This window comes from Rhinoderma darwinii, chromosome 2 (genome assembly GCF_050947455.1).
Source record: "Rhinoderma darwinii isolate aRhiDar2 chromosome 2, aRhiDar2.hap1, whole genome shotgun sequence".
Classification (NCBI taxonomy): Eukaryota; Metazoa; Chordata; class Amphibia; order Anura; family Rhinodermatidae; genus Rhinoderma; species Rhinoderma darwinii.
Window position 1 is genome coordinate 428031056 of NC_134688.1, and position 16946 is coordinate 428048001.

The following is a 16946-nucleotide window of genomic DNA, read 5'->3' on the forward strand; positions in this document are numbered from 1 at the left end:
TAAAGTACCGAGATGCCACCGCATCGTCTGCACCCCTATAGTTACGCCTCTTAGTGAGAACAGTTGACTATTGATAATAAAGCAAAAGTAGACATTTTTACTTCTACTGCTATTACTGTAGGATCAGGGGATACCAATATGCGACCATAATCCTAGATGTTTATAAACTGTAGATGGTTAGACCTGCCCAGCTGCAATTTATTTATTTAAAAGGGTGGGCATTTTGCTATATTGGTAGTTTCTACCAATATTTTATGGATCTATATTTATTATTTTACAATATTCGGTCATAATAAATATTTGACTAACCTGAAATCCACAAAACTGCTGATCAAGTAAACTGCACATGTATCAGCAAGTACAAGTTTTTATTATACTCCTCATATATACCAACAAAACAAGTTAGGGGTCCTGAGGTGGTAAGCCTTCAACTTTTTTCTGAAAGTGCGTCACTTGCGACCAGTCAGTGCTAGGTAAAGAGCAGCGGACCATTCGATTTTGGGTCAGTAGGGTCAGGCCCCCAATAAGCAGACATTTATGACGTATCTTATGGTACGTATGCCATTAAAGTGACCCTGTCCCGCAAGAATATTTAAAATATGCTGGGGTGTATGGACTAATATTACCTAGTGAAATCCAGTTGCGCCCCTCTGCCGTGGATCCGCCGCTTTGGGGTCCCCTCGTTGTCTGAAAATGGCTGCAGTGCTTCAAAGACACTCCCACTGTTCTCAGATTGGCCGGAGCTGCTCATGTGAGCAGTACTGGCCAATCCGAGTACAAAGGGAGTGTCTTCGACTCTGTGAAGCGCAGCGTCTATTTTGGGACAAAACGGGGGACACAAAAGTGGCAAATCCACGACAGAGGGACGCAACTGGATGGCACCAGGTAATATAACTCCATAAACCCCATCACATTTATAATTTTGTCCTGAGAATGGAAGGTCGCTTTAATATTTATGGTGGGAAAACCACCCTGAATATAGCACTTCTCTATGTACTGCTATATTTTCTACTAATCACATCATTCTGGTTATTAGGTATAGCAGTATAGGCAGTTGTCGGGGTGTGTTTATATAGAAGCATTCACTACTAGCATAAGAAATTGTAGTATAAGAAGTTAACGTAACTTTCCACTTGTATTTTATTACAGGTTATATCTCCAAACAAAATATATGAACTGGAAGATTTTTCAATAGCCACACACTTTTTTGTTTTTGTGAAGCAAAATTGCTGTAAAAACGCTGTCGTGTAAAATCGCGACACAACCACAGTGTTTGCGTGGAAAAAAAAAAGATACACAAAACCCGCTCGTGTAAATAAGCCTCTAAATTCAGCATAAAACATGGTTTGTTTGATTCTGCTGTATTATTTAATATTTTGTGCACATTGCACCACACCTCTAATGCAACACACAGTTGTGAGTCATTGAGCCTCGGTTAGAACTGCTTGTTAGGCATTTGTTTGGAATGTAACACTATATTACCACAGAAATCTTATTACATGGTCAGAGGAACGTATTAATGAATTCATATTAAAGAAGTCGTCCAAACAAGACCATCCATGTTCTAGTAGGTCATATGGATGTTCTAAAGGGGAGTCTCTGGACCTTCTAAGGCTGGGTTCACACGAGCATGCGTTTTTTAGATGCGTTTTCTTTAGGCTGCTTTTGGAAACGCAACAGCCGTATAATCGATATAGTGACATTAATAATAGCGTCATTAAAAACATATTTTTTGTCTGTTTTTGTTTTTTAATCTGTTGTATAGCGATAAAGATCAAAGGGTTGATGGCTAGCCTCGTGGAAATTCCAACAAGGTTTTTGAAACAAACCTAAACCAGATCTTGCAGTAGTAATCTACAAGAATGGATTAATGTGGTGTGTTAAGAATAATATTTACAGGGCCATTATTACATTAGTATCCTATTTTCTTTTGAACTCACCTCATTTGATTTGTGTCAAAGTTTCAATATTCCCAGAAGTAAATCTGATGCCGTAAATATTCATAAATCTATTGCTAAAGCTGTGATACACAATGCCAATATTCTGCATCTAGAGTTCGCAGAATATTATTGTGTATTAAAATAAACATGGTTTCAGTTGATTAAAAATTGAAGTATAAAGCTAAGTTCACACATAGCGTAATTGCTGCAGATTTTCCATCCGGATTTGCGGGCAGGAAATCTGCAGCTTATTACTGTATTGGCAACATGGGTGAGTTTTTAAAAAGCTCATCCACTTGGGAAGAGCGACCTGTCTCTATGGGATACCAGGGAGAGTATTTTATCTCCTCCTCTGGTGTCGGCCGGAATTCCCTTCGGTATCTGGCTTGCATTTGCTGCGGAGTCGTAATGCAGCCATGTGCTCTGTAGTGTGGTAGCTTCACATGATATTAGAGGTGTGTAGTATAGGATATTTGTAACCCCTACAAGCCACAGCCTTTTTTAGTTTTGTATATTTTAGTTTTCTACCTTCCCCACCTTACAAAAACCATAACAATTATTTTATTTTTTTTAAATATAAAAAAAGTCGTCACAGCCATATGCGGGCTTTTGTTTTTGCAGGTCGAGTTGTCGTTTTTAATGTACTATATAATGTACTGAGAAACTTTAACCCCTTCAGGACACAGCCTGTTTTGGCCTCGTGGAGACAGATTTGTTCAAATCTGACGTGTCACTTTATGTGGTAATAACTCTGGAATACTTTTACCTATCTAAGCGATTCTGAGATTGTTTTCTCGAGGCATATTGTACTTTATGTTAGTGAAAAAATTTGGTTGATAAATTCAATATTTATTTGTGAAAAACGTCACATTTGAGCGAAAATGTGCAATTTTCTAAATTTAAATGTATTTGCTTGTAAAACAGATAGGAATACCACACAAAATAGTTAGTAGTTCACATCCCCCATATGTCTACTTTATGTTTGCATGTTTTTTTTCAGGTCCTTTTATTTTTCTAGGACGTTACAAGGCTTAGAACTTTAGCAGCAATTTCTCATATTTTCAAGAAAATTTCAAAAGGCTATTTTTTCAGGGACCAGTTCAGTTCTGGCTTTGAGGGCCCAATATATTAGAAAGTCCCCATAAATCACCCCATTTTGAAAACTGCACCCCTCAAAGTATTCAAAACCACATTCAGAAAGTATTTGAACCCTTTAGGCGTTTCACAGGAATTAAGGCAAAGTAGAGGTGAAATTTACAAATTTTTTTTGCCGAAATGTATTTGTAATAAAAAAAAATCTGTAACACAGAAGGTTTTACCAGAGAAACGCAACTCAATTTATTGCCCAGATTCTGCAGTTTTTAGAAATATCCAACATGTGGCCCTAGTGTCCTAATGGATTGAAGCATCGGCCTCCGAAGCAAAGGAGCAACTAGTGGATTTTGAGGCCTCCTTTTTTTAGGAATATATTTTAGGCACCATGTCAGGTTTGAAGAGGTCTTGTGGTACCTAATCAGTCGAAACCCCCCAAAAGTGACCCCATTTTGGAAACTACACCCCTCAAGGCATTTTTCTAGTGATCTAGTTAGCATTTTGACCCCAGTTTTTTTTGCAGAATTTAGTGGAATTAGTGTCTGAAGATGAAAATCACCTTTTTTTCTGTGGAAACATAGAATTTTTTCATTTTTACAAGGAATAAAGGAGAAAAAACACCCCAACATTTGTAAAGCAATTGTTCCCGATTATGGCAATACCCCATATGTGGTAATAAACTGCTGTTTGGTCCCACTGCAGGGCTCAGAAGGGAAGGAGCGCCTTTTGGATTTTGGAGCACAAATTTTGCTGGATTGGTTTTCAGTGCCATGTCGGGTTTGCAACGCCCCGGAGGGACCAAAACAGTGTAAACTCCCCAAAAGTGACCCTATTTTGGAAACTACACCCTCAAGGAATTTTTCTAGGGGTATAGTGAGCATTTTGACCCCACAGGTTTTTTGTAGAATTTAGTGGAATTAGGCCGTGAAAATGAATATCAACATTTTTGTCCACTAAAATGTTGTATTTTTTAAATTTTCACAAGGGATAAAAGAGGTAAAGCACCCCAGCATTTGTAAAGCAATTTCTCCTGAGTACGACAATACTCCATATGCGGTCATAAATGTTTTTATTTTTTTAGAAATTAATTAACCCTTTCAGGACTGATCCTTTTTTGCTTTTTCATTTTTGTTTTTCACTCCCCGCCTTCCAATTTTTTTTATTTTTCTGTCAATAGAGTGGTGTGAGGGCTTAGTTTTTGCAAGAAGAGTTGTAGTTTCTATTAACACCATCTAAAGTACCATAAAATGTACTGGGAAACTGAAAGAGTAATTTGCGGTCTGAAATTGGAAGAAACTGTGATTCCTCCATTGTATTTGAGGTTTTGTTTTTAAGTCTTTCACCGTGCGGTAAAAACGACAACTTTCGTTTTATTCTGCGTCTCAATACGATTACGGTGATATCAAATTTATATATGTTTTTTTTATATTTTACTACTTTTACAAAGAAAAGACTATTTGTTAAAAAAAAAAAAAAATATTTTGTATCCTCACATTCTGACATCCAGAACTTTTTTTGTATTTTTTAGTTCATTGATGGCTTATTTTTGGCGGGACGAGCTGTAGCTTTTATTGGTACCATTTGATGGTACATTCATCTTCCTGATCACTTTTTATTACATCTTTTTTAGAGCTTAGGTGACCAAAAAACAGCAATTTTGGCGTTTTAAATTCTTTATTTTGTACAGCCTTCACCGTGCGCAATAAATTACTTTTTACTTTATTCTGCAGGTCGGTGCGATTACGGCGATACCATATGTATATAGTTTTTTTTAAAGTTTTGCAGCGTTTGCACATAAAAATTAAGTTTCTATAAAATTATTTTCTGAGCTGTAACTTTTTTATTTTTTAGTCAAAAGGCTGTGGGAGTTCTTGTGTTTTGCGGGACGGGTTGTAGTTTTTATTGGTACTATTTTGGGGTAAATTCGACTTTTTGATCACTTTTTATTCTATATCTTGGGAGGGGTGGTGACCAAAAAATAGCGATGCTGACATAGTTTTCCGTTTATTTTGTTTGCGGCGTTCACCGTGCAGAAAAAATAACATTATAGTTTCATAGTTTGGGTCGTTACGAACGCGGTGATACCAAATATGTGTACTTTTTTTAACGGTTTCATTTTTTTCCTATAATAAATGACTTCTAGGAAAACAAAAACTTTTTTAATTTTACACTTTTTTTTTTTTTTCTACTTTTTACACTTTTATTTTTTTTACCTGCAGCTCTGGTAGCTGCTAGAATACATTACACTACTTAGGTAGTGTAATGTATTCCATCACTCTGACAGTAAGTCTACGAGGACCAGCCAGAGGATGGTCCTCATAGGCTTCCATACCGGGCAGACCCGGAGGCCGTTGCCTGGCATCCGGATGCCAGCAGAAGCATCAGCAACCCCCACAATTGCATGGGGGCTGCTGATGTGCTACAAACACCCTAAATGCGGCGATCGCAATCGAGCGCCGCATTTAACGGGTTCATTGGCGAAATCAGGGGCAAAGGACCGCTGGCCGGCAAGAGTCACCAACAGTGTGCATCGGAAACCACTCAGTAACTATACGTCCTCGTGCGGGAAGTAACCTCCCGCGGCGACGTATAGTTACTTACTCATGCGGATAGGGGTTAAAAAATTAGTTTGTGGGGTAAAATGAAAAATAAACAGCGCTTCCTCCACGTTTTTTTGGGTTTCGCTTTTAAGGCAATCGCGAGTGGTAAAAATTACATTCACATTCCTTGGGTCAATACAATTATACCAAAAGTTAACTTTTTTTTTTCAATCTTTTTTACTACTTTACAAGATAAAACCACATTATGTTTGTGTCGCCGTGTTTTGAAACCCATAACTTTTTCTTTATATTTCCGTCTATGGAGCTGCGTGAGGGCTTGTTTTTTTTGCGGGGAGTGTCCGTTTTTATTTTGGGATACATTTAATCCCTTTTTTTTTTTATTTTTTTTTATTCAATTATTTTTGGGGAGGTAATGTGACCAAAAAGCAGCAATTCTGGCTTTTTCATTGTTTTACGGCGTTCACCCTGTGGGTTAAATTAGGTTTCTTTATAATGTTTAGGGCTTTTACAGTTGTGGCGATACAAATTATGTTTATTTGTTTTGTTATTACACTACTTAAAAAAAAAAAAAAAATGGGGAACATTTTTTTTCTTTTTTGTAAATTACTAAAATCATTAATGCCTGATGAAGACGCCAGTTCGGCGTCGTAACGCGTTGCTACTGCAATAAATATTCATCAAATATTACAAGAGACTACTCGTTTCTCCACTGACTTGGACCACACAGCAGCGCCGATATATATCCTCTTTTCTCCCCACCAACCTACTACACATCAGCGGTTACCCTCGGAAACCGGTTTGGATCTGGCAGCAGCACTCGTGGTTATTATCCGCTTTTACCCTACGGCAATCTGGTGAGCATGGTCTTTTATTCCTCCATCAGCCTACCCTACTGAATTACACTATGTGGCGCCGTGGTCTTTTTTCTATACCCCCCCCTAAAATCATTAACAAAATTTTTACTGGGGAGTTGAACATGCTATCGTTAGATCACTGGTACAATACACTGCAATACTTCTGTATTGCAGTGTATTGTGCTTTTAGCGTTCTATTAAGCGTGGACACTGGCAGTGCTTAATAGGAGGACCAAGATGGCAGACCTGGGTGCTTTCATTAGACCATCGCGTTGCGGAAGTGATCGGGTGACAGAAGGATCCCCCCCCCCTCTCTCTCTGTCTAATGGCTTAGATGGCATGGTCACAATTGACTGCAACATTTAAGTGTTTAAACGACCGGGATTGAAGTTCCCGAATCCCGGCCGCTAGTGCAAGTTGTCAGTTGTAATACACAGCTGACAGCCCACTCCATACCCCCTTCCCCCAGCGACTATGACGTCCATTTACATCAAATGTCTGTAAGGGGTTAATGTTGTACAGCACTTTTTCTCAATTTCAAAACAAGTGGCGCTGTATTTACTTACTATAAATAAAAGCATTGCTGAGTCTTTGTTGGACTACTGTCTGCGCATACAAATCGGTGCTGCAGAGTAATTAAATCTGTCGTCTTCAATATCGCTGTCGCCATAAGTACACTTTTTTTTTTACAAAATTACCATGTGCTGTCTTGACAAAGAACTGCTCTTCCATTTAGTATTTGTGGCAGTGGGGACTGACCGTGTATAAGTCAGGTCGTCAGAAAAAGTAAAAAGAAAATTCCATGTAGTACTGAGCCCCTAAAGGATATGTTCACACGCGGCAGATTTGTTGCAGAAATTTCGGAAAATTCAAATCCATTCCATTCATTTGAAATCTTGTTATTTTGGGAAGAATTTCATAAATTTTTTTTTTTTCAGTGATGCCATAATAGCCTATGGGTGACAGGCATAGACAACAGGCACCCTATCAGTGACTTCAGTCACCCATGGTCTATTATGGCATCCCTTTAACGTATACATTATGAAGAGGTCTTGAGTTCATGACGTATAGGTTAAATCGAAGCTATAATACTTTTATTTTATACCCTGTGGCTCATATTCTCGTTTTATTTAACTATGAAATTGATGGCCTATCCTCAGGATAGGCCATGAGTAACTGATTGGTGGGGTCTGACTCTCGGCACTCCGCCATTCAGCTATTTGAATGGGCCGTGGACCGTATTACAGCTTTGTCCATTCACTTGGACGGGAGGAAGCTACGACAGCATTGTTGAGTTGTGTACGCAATTTAGGGAAAAACAGCGGTCGCCGGAGCTCTGTGGCCTCTCTAAATAGCTGACTGGGGGGAGTGCTAAGAATCAAACCTCCATTGATCAGATATTGATGGTCTATTCAGGGGATAGGCCATTCGTTTTTACATCACCGGATAACCTCTTTAAAGTGAGGGACTTGAACTACGGATTCTTATTATAGTTTGCTCTGTGCATCTCTTCAGATTTTCCTGCCTTGCTTCCACGTAGATGCACTTGTTGTTTGCGGATACACTTTCCTGCCGGAAATGTAATATACAGATGTAGCCGTCTCTAACTTGATTCTGATAATTTGCTGCAGCTGTGATATCACACGACAAAAGCCATTGAAAAAGTCAAGAGATCTAGCCATTGTTTATTTAATTCGTTAAGTCAAGGTAAAGACTGCTACGTCTGTATGATCTAAGGTGCAATATGTCCAATTTTGCCCTTTATAACAAACCTTCTGCACCCCCTTTGAGCTCATTGTATACGTCTGTCATCCAACAAAATGGATAGAACTATATGCAAGTACACGTACATCACTTACATATACATTCTGTTATTTCAGTTCTGTATTAAATCACTTTCTGTGAAACTGCTCCGATAAATGTGATGGGGTTGACTAAACCTTTTACAAAAAGCACATATAACAAAATAAATGACCCAAACAACAAAATAAAATGTGTTGTAAATGTCAGCAGGAGTAATGTTGTGGACCATACAATAAGCTTTCTTCTGAATTCTGTGAATCGAACAGACAGGTGCTGTATATTCTGCAGCAATAAAACCTTGATACATTATCTACTGTCAGGAAGCGGGGTGTGGACACACTGGGCCGTACCGCGTAGCGGGATCGCAGCTGGCCAAACAGGTAAGTACAGAGTTCAATAGTTCAGTGAGGATACCTGAGGCAACGTAGACAGTAGCGAGGTGGGCACATCCTCGACCAGGCGGCGGGAAGACGTCAGGTGAGGCGTAGCAAATCAAGCGAGACTGTAGCACAGCACAGCATGGCACTAGAACTTGGTAGCACGGAAACAGGATACAGGAACAAGGTACACTGAGAAACTGGGAGACCATTAGCACGACAAACTATGGGTAACAAACAACGCTCTGTCAAAGAGCAAGAGGGCCTAGCCCTTTTTATAGGCCGGAGCATCCTGGGCTAGATTGCAGACTTCCTGCAAAATGCGCGCACTGGCCCTTTAAGAGTCTGCGCACGCCAGAGATAGTCTCGATGTCCGGAAGGGAGTGCCGGCGCCTCACAGGAGGACGAAGCTGCATTTAGGTAAGATGTCCATGGCCGTCGAGGTTAGAGTTAGAACGACGGGCCGTGGCCATAGACGTTACATCTACCAAGAGAACTCGGTCTTGGTGGATTTGGCATTTTCTCATTCACTTGCATTATGTGACTCGGACTGCCTTCAGACCACTGCAATACTGATGTATTTTAGCATCCTGGACCTCCTGCAGTTCAACAGAACCGAACTTAAATAACCATATAAACCTATGGTTATATAGGTCTGGTTTCGAAAAAAAAAAAAAACACAGGGTGTTGCTGCTATAATCTAGACTCTAAAATGTGCCAGTATTGAACCCGTCTGAATGCGAACCAAGGGCCTAAATTTAAAAAAAATAAAATATTTTTTCCTATAGATTTTAGTGTCTTCTTCTTTTTTAAGTCCGTTCGCATTTGACTTTACTGGAAGCTATTTTACATTCTTGAAAGGCTTTATTGTTTGAGCAAGTTGTGAAGATGCGGTCAGCCTCCAATGACTCTTCTACAGCGTACATACTCTACTACTCTCATCATCCATTTGCTATCACAGAATTCTATGCATAAAGCTAATGAGTTGTCCGTTGTGGATCTAGTGAGATGTTTTGGGCAGGGGCAATCCACTTGTGACCCCTTTTGTGTGTGATTTCCTTAGAAACAGTTCTTCATCTGCCCAGTGACTTCAAGGAAAATGTAAAAATGGATCCGCCAGAAAAGTCGCATCACTAAGAACTGCTGATGTTAAATGCTTAGGGGTTCAGATCGGATGGCAAACTTTGTTGCAAGTGTCTAGAGTAAATTCTCATTTTAAAATGTCCCTTCGCTACAAGGATATACTTTTACCTCTTAAGATTTTTAGTGGTAAGAAATTCCAAAACTTTATAGGACTATTAAACCCAATGTAAAAGCTAATCCTGTATAGTAAGAAATTCAATACTAGGTATGGACTGGTCCTCTATGGTCACATCATGGGTCAGATACGCTGTGTAAAAGTCTGCAGCGTATGCAATCCAGAACACGCCGAATATTCGCACCAAATTGTGCTTCGATGTAATGCATATATTCGCCCGTATTGACCGCTGCCGAAAATGGCTGCCAGAAAAAAGGCCTATACTCACCTCTCCTACCTGTGATTGGCTGCTGGGATCACATGTGATCCCATGTCATCACAGCAGGCAGCCCAGACAGAGAGCAACCGAAAAAAAACAGGTCCTCTTGCTACGGCAGTGCTGTGAGAGGGAAGTATAGGCTTTATTTTTCACTTATTAAACCGAAAAAGAGAATACCACAAATATGAAGGTCTATCCATTAAATCATAATCTCAGCACATGGGAACCAACGCCATGCAACAAACCGATATTTCTTCCCTAAATGCTATAATAAAAAACAATAATCTAGCCAAAAAATACAAAATACTTTATTTAGACACAAACAGTTGTACAAACCATTTTTAAAAGCACCCAGTACATAAAATTGTACAGAAAACAGGACGGTGTAATTTCGTAAGGCAGGGCATAACTGTTGGTAATAACAAACCTATCCAAATCCATAAATATCATTTTTATCTATCGCATCTACCCCCAATATGAAAACTGATTACATTAGTAAAGCCAAGGTAACTAAATATCCGTATCTTTACCATACTATACAGAAACAGATCCTCCCCCACCATAAGCCATAATAACTGCCTGCACACTGCCCAGCGCCTCAACGTGCGTTTCGCACCTGGCTTACTTTTTAAAGGGTAACTAAATATTCAACAAACTTCTGACGTGTCATAGTGACATTTCAGAAGTTTTGATTGGTTGGGGTCCGAGCACTGAGACCCCCACCAATCGCTAAAACAAAGTGGCAGAAGTGCTCGTGTTCGCGCTCTGCCGCTTAGTTTCTGTTCGGCTTTTTCCGGAAATCAATGTAGCGGTGTACGAGCTCAATAGAAAGTCTATGAGATCGTACTCTGCTACATTGGCTTTCCGGAAAAAGCCGAAAAGAAACTAAGTGGCTCAGCGCTCACACATGCATTTCCACGGCTTCATTTTAGCTATTGGTGGGGGTCTCAGTGCTCGGACCCCAACCAATCAAAACTTCTGACATGTCACTATGACTGATTTGCTGCGACATTATCCACAGTATACAGACTTGAGAGTATGATGCTCTCATCCAACGTCTAGACACTTTTAGATCTTTGAAACTTGCATCGCCCTCCTAGATGTAGGGTAAAGATACGACTGGATTTCTACATGCCTGATCCTTTGTTACTGTGGGAGGTAATCTCACTTCTTCTCCCATGACCCTTTGAAATCATGCTCGGCCAAGTGTGCATGTTAATGGTGGGGTCGGGTGAAATGGCTATAGAGTTTGTATGGCCAGCCTATAACATGTTTGGGGCATACAGTTGAGGAATACATTTTTATTTTTCTTCCAAACAAACCATATGCTTCACACTTAATGCAAAAATGTATGCAACTTCATGCCAACACAGTTGCGTGCCTACGTATGCCAGGTCTTTTACTATAAAGAACTTAATCTAACTTAACAAACTTTTCAAAGTAGTTTGTCTTCATAGTGACACGTCAGAGGTTTTGATCGGTGGGGGAGCCCGAGCAATAAGACCCCCACCAATCGCTAAAATGAAGCGGCAGAAGCGCTCAGTTAAGCCGCTTCATCTCTGATCTGCTTTTCTCGGTAAGCAGAGCAATTGGTGCACGGACTCCATAGAAAGTCTGAGCCCGTACACCAATTGCGCAGCTTTCCGAGAAAAGACAATCAGAAACTAAGTGGCTCAGTGCTCACCTGAGTGCTTCTGGCGCTTCATTTTAGAGATCGGTGGGGCTCTGTGCTCGGACCCCCACCGATCAAAACCTCTGACATGTCAATGTGTTTTTGAATGTTTAGTTAACTTTTTTAATATATATGGGCAGTTTTAGACTGTATTAATACAGGTGTGTAAAAGCCCCATGTGTGAACCGTATATTTAGATCCCCTGAACACGTTGCGTATTTGCTGCGGAATTTGTCCGGATTTTCTACTCGGAAACTCTGTAGCTTTATTGCAACATAAATTGACATGCTGCAGATTCAGAATCCACATTGTAGGTCAATTTCCGCACGTCTTTTCTGAATATTTTGTTGGAGCGTGTGGATTAGATTTGATCAGAAGTTTTCATTGGTGGGCGTCCGAGCACTGAGACCCTCACCAATCGCTAAAACGAAGCTGCAGAAGCGCTTGTGTGAACGCTGAGCCGCTTAGTTTCTGTTCAGCTTTTCTCAGAAAGCCAATGTAGCGGTGTAGAAATTCTATGAGCCCGTACATCACTACATCGGCTTCCTGAGAAGCGCCGAACAGAAACCAAGCATCTCAGCGATTACACGAGCGCTCTGCTGCTTCGTTTTAGCGATTGGTGGGGTCTCCGTGCTCTGACCCCCAGCGATCAAAACTTATGACATGTCACTGTGACATGTCAGAAGTTTGAACGTTTAGTTACCTTTTAATCCTATCAAGGGAATGCAGAAATGCTTTTGCCAAATGTATATATATTTTTTTTCCCTCCTATGTCTGGATCTGATCATCTTCTTTTTGGTGGTCGGTATACAGCTCCCACATGGGGCCATAACACACTTTGTCTTAAAGGGGACCTGTCATGTGGTGTTTTTTTTTTGTTTTTTTTTTTAACCACATACCTATCTTATTCCTGGCATCCTCTCTATTCCAGCGCTGAAATGTAAACATTTTTGGCCCTCCCATATTTCGCTACGGCCCCTGCTCCGCTAGGCGCCTAATATGCTAATTTTGAGTAAAGGTCAAGAGAGGAGGAGGCCTCATCTCTTCTCAGTAGGCATTGCCACCTACATCACTGTGATGCTGCCCGATAAGAGCGGACAAGGCCATAGTGATGCCGAAGATTTACTGCAGGTTTTCCGATTGGACAGCGCCAGAGCGAAGCAGGAGGCAACACCTACTGTGGAGAGATGAGTTCTCCTACTCTTTGTACCTTTACTCACAATTAGTATATTAGACCCCAAGCAGAGCAGGGGCCATAGCGGGACAATCGGAGGGCCAAAAAAATAATTACAGCCTTGGGTTCGAGAGGAAGTCAGGAGTAAGGAAAGGTATGTGGTTTAAAAAAACAAACCAAAAAAAACATGACCGATCCTGTTTAAAGCCCAAGGGTATGTTCACACAGGGTGGATATGCGGCGTGTTTGCCCTGTGTGCCACAAGGAATTCCGGCTGGTAAACAGCACCACATTGTGGTGCAGTTCTCCCAACAGAATGTCTGCTGCGGAAAACTGCACAGAAAAAAAAAAAAGTATAGTTATGTCAAAACGTCCCTCCCAACGCCCCTGACGCGCTGCAGCAGTCACATGGGGTGAAACATCATCCCAGGAGGCTGGCTGAAGGAAGAAACAGACTTCTGGGTACGTACGTTTTTGTTTTTTTTTTCTGATTTGCGTTTTTTATTCTGCCGCAAAAAACGCAACATCTGGTATTTGTTGTGGGTTTTTACCTCCCCATTAAATTTAACAATTAAGCAGCGTTTAGGCAAATACAATTGACATGATGCGGATTAAACAAACGCACCGCATGTCAATTTGTGAGCGTTTTTTTTCCGCTCCGCCTTTACACAGTGTGTGGATGAGATTTGTTTTAGCTCATCCACTATGCTGCTACTGTATTATGCTGCACATTTTTAGTTGCGGGAAAATTCGCAGTATTTACGCAACTTGTGAACTCAATTTGTAAAACAAGTTTTTGTGATGGCTTACAAATTAGCGATGAATACAATAACCGGTTTGGTTGTGTAAAAATTAATCTGATCCCTACTAATGGTGCTTGTGTGGAAGTATTAAAACGAACTATTGCCTAAAAAGGATAATTTCATCTATTACTAGTGGATTTAGTTGCATGAACTCCACTTTAGTAAATATGTGGAAATCTGGGGAAAGTGCTTGGGGAACGCTCTTGATCAGTCATGACGGGGATTAATAGTGCTGTAATTGTGGCAGATTGCAGGACCATTTGTCACGTGTGTGACGTAATCCTCTCTCATTTAATAAAGGCTTAATTACTAGTGTCTTGTTCTTTTCTCTGCTTTTTAACTTGGAATTCTCCAGCTGTGGATGTCTAACTCTGACCTATCTGAGTGGGCTGCCGGCCCTGTAGTCAGAATGTCCTTTGCAATCTTCCCTTTCTCTAAACACTACATGCTTTGTTTTTTAGTCTACCGGGTGTTTAACCCAAGACAGAGGCGCACTGTGTACAGTATTTTTTATTTTTTTATCCAAGTTTTTCTGATATATGCAGCTGTTTTTTTTGTTTTTTTCTATCGTGAACATTTCATTCAAGCAAAGATGGAAAGGGGGTTTTAAAGAGTTTGATAGTTTTATGTTTTTTAAAATTTGCTTGTTGTTTCCTGTTCCTTCAACCGCTTCTGTTGACCTTGAAAGTCTATATGGTTAGGATGCGTTCATTTGAGCTGAGCATTTAGCTATATTTTAATGCATGATGTCTGTACTAATCGATCAATAAGAAACAAACAATCCCAGCAGAGATTTGGATTTATAAACATTAGATCTGTAGTAAATTTTTTAATGTAATTGGTCACTTGTTATATTATGTATTCTTTTACGAAATGTTGAGAGGAGGAACCAATATGTCAGATATTCAGTTTGTTTAATATAAAATATATTCTAATTTCCAAAAATGTTAATTTATTTCTTTATAGCTATTCTTTGGGTCAGTGTGTATAGTGAATTACGTAATACACTATTATCAATGAAAATGATCTGTTCAGCCCCAGACACGCTCCTTTTCTCTGTGCTAAAATGAATACCGTTTTACATATTAAATACTATTCTATTATAATTTTTTTTTTTAGGAGTGTCCGTGATAAGAAGGACTGGTATACCAACTCCTCGAGATTTGCCTTCCCAAATAATAAGAGACAGAACAACTGTGCGTGCTCCGACCCCTACAACTAAAAAAACACTACCAAGCCCGTCATCTCCAAGCACTCCTACACCTAGGAATATCCGTGCACCTTCAAAACCTAAACTAGAAAATGAACCCAACAACAGATCTGTATTGGAACTGCAGGTTAAGGAGCTCTTGGTTGAAGCAAAAACAAAAGATTTTGAAATCAGTAAACTGCAAAGTGAGTTGCAGAAATGTAAAGACAAAGAAAGTTCTGGCCCTGAGATCCTCAACCGACTGGACACATCAGTGGAGATGCATCTCTTACAGGGTAACGACTCTGAATTATTGTTGAAAACTCTGCAAGACAAGAACATCGCTTTCCAACACGAGCTTCGGTTGCTTAGGAGAGAAAACCAAGACCTAAATGAGAAATTCAATTGTTTAGAACAGTCACCCCTCTCTGATACGGTTACCAGCAATGGGACAGATAGCAGCATCATTTCTCCTTCCACACAAGGAACAAGTGTTGGGAGCAAGGCAAAGAGTTTATCGGTTGGTAGATCAGAGAACTGCCAATTGCTTGGTGGAGAAAGTGGCTTACACATATCAGGTTCTTCAAGTAGCGATGTCACTAAAGCATCTCTATCGCCTGATTCAGATTTTGAGCATATATCTGATGTCCCATCTAGACCTGGTTCCTCAGGAAGCATTCCATGCCAAGGCTCTAAATGTTCAACTAGTGGTAGTTCTCCAAATAACGGAAGTGACCTTTCTGTAGCTTCATTGACTGAAAGGATACATAAAATGGAAGAAAATCAGCATAGCACCTCAGAAGAACTTCAGGCTACACTACAAGAACTATCTGATCAGAATCTCATGGTCCAAGAGCTTACAATGGAAAGTGAGAAACTTGTGGAAGAGAAAGCTTTTCTGGAAAGTTCTCTACAGCAACAAAGACAAAGAGCAGAACAGCTCAGTCAGGAAAATGAAAAATTAATGGCCCTATTACAAGAAAGGTCAAAGACAGAAGAAGCACAAGTCCAGAGCAAGCTAGCCGAGATGGAGAAGAAGTATACAGAACTTGTTGAACAGTCTCAGTTTGAAAGAGAAAAACTGCTCAACATTCAGCAGCAATTAACAGGTAGCCTAAGAAGTCTTGAGAAAGAGCATCAAGAAGCTCAGGTAATGGTCAAAAGACTAAAAGAAGAAATCAGCAAACTTCAAAATCTATTGGACTGTGAACGAAAAGAAAAAAGCAATATGTCAAAGACCGTGGAGGACCAAAAAGTTCTAATTGAAGGTCTCAAAATTGAGAATAACTGTTTGAAATCTCAACTGGATGGAGAGAGACACAAAGTACCTGAAATCACAGCAGTAGCAAATAGTCTAGAGAACTCTGCATCTCGAGAGGTGCTGAAGTCTGCAGAACATCTAGAACTAACATGCTCAGAACTTCAACAAGAGCTCTTGAAGGCCAACAAAGAAGTAAAACAACTTCAGTGTCTTCTGGCTAAGGTTAGATGATTTATATTCTTTTTGTCAAACTTTTTATTACAGAAATGCATTGTCAAAAGAAACTCTAGTTTAGCAATCTCCTTTGTGTAGTGGTGAGCCACATTAAGTTACTAATGTTGTCATTGGCCGTCCATAAAAGTTGTGAACAGATATAATACTCACTATAATCCTTTTTATGGCCCACAGCCTTTAGCATGTACACCAATATAGTTGATCTAGTGTGTTTTCTGCTTGGAACATTTCGGAAAAGGGAATCGGATTTATCATAATCGACAAAGTGTGTCATTAGGTAGATGGCAGTAACTATGAATTAATATTTCTTATTCTTTGATTTGTATTTATATAACCACTGAATTACACATGTTATTGAATTTTCTTTTTAGTAAGTTTTCTAACCATTGGTAGCGTTCTATGCAGCAGCAGATTCCACAGATGGTTCAGTATTTTTTTCAAACAACATTTTAATAGGGTGTAAACGTCT

General features: G+C 39.8%; 1 protein-coding gene across 4 annotated transcripts in view; it reads left to right on the forward strand.

The window, feature by feature from the left end:
* Positions 1-16946, forward strand: part of SPECC1 (sperm antigen with calponin homology and coiled-coil domains 1) — a 371633-nt gene that overhangs the window by 210985 nt on the left and 143702 nt on the right. For all 4 annotated transcript variants that reach the window (XM_075854361.1, XM_075854364.1, XM_075854362.1 and 1 more), the window contains one exon: positions 14913-16465. In XM_075854361.1, coding sequence (XP_075710476.1) covers positions 14913-16465 — 1553 coding nt within the window. The remainder of the gene's footprint in view (positions 1-14912; positions 16466-16946) is intronic.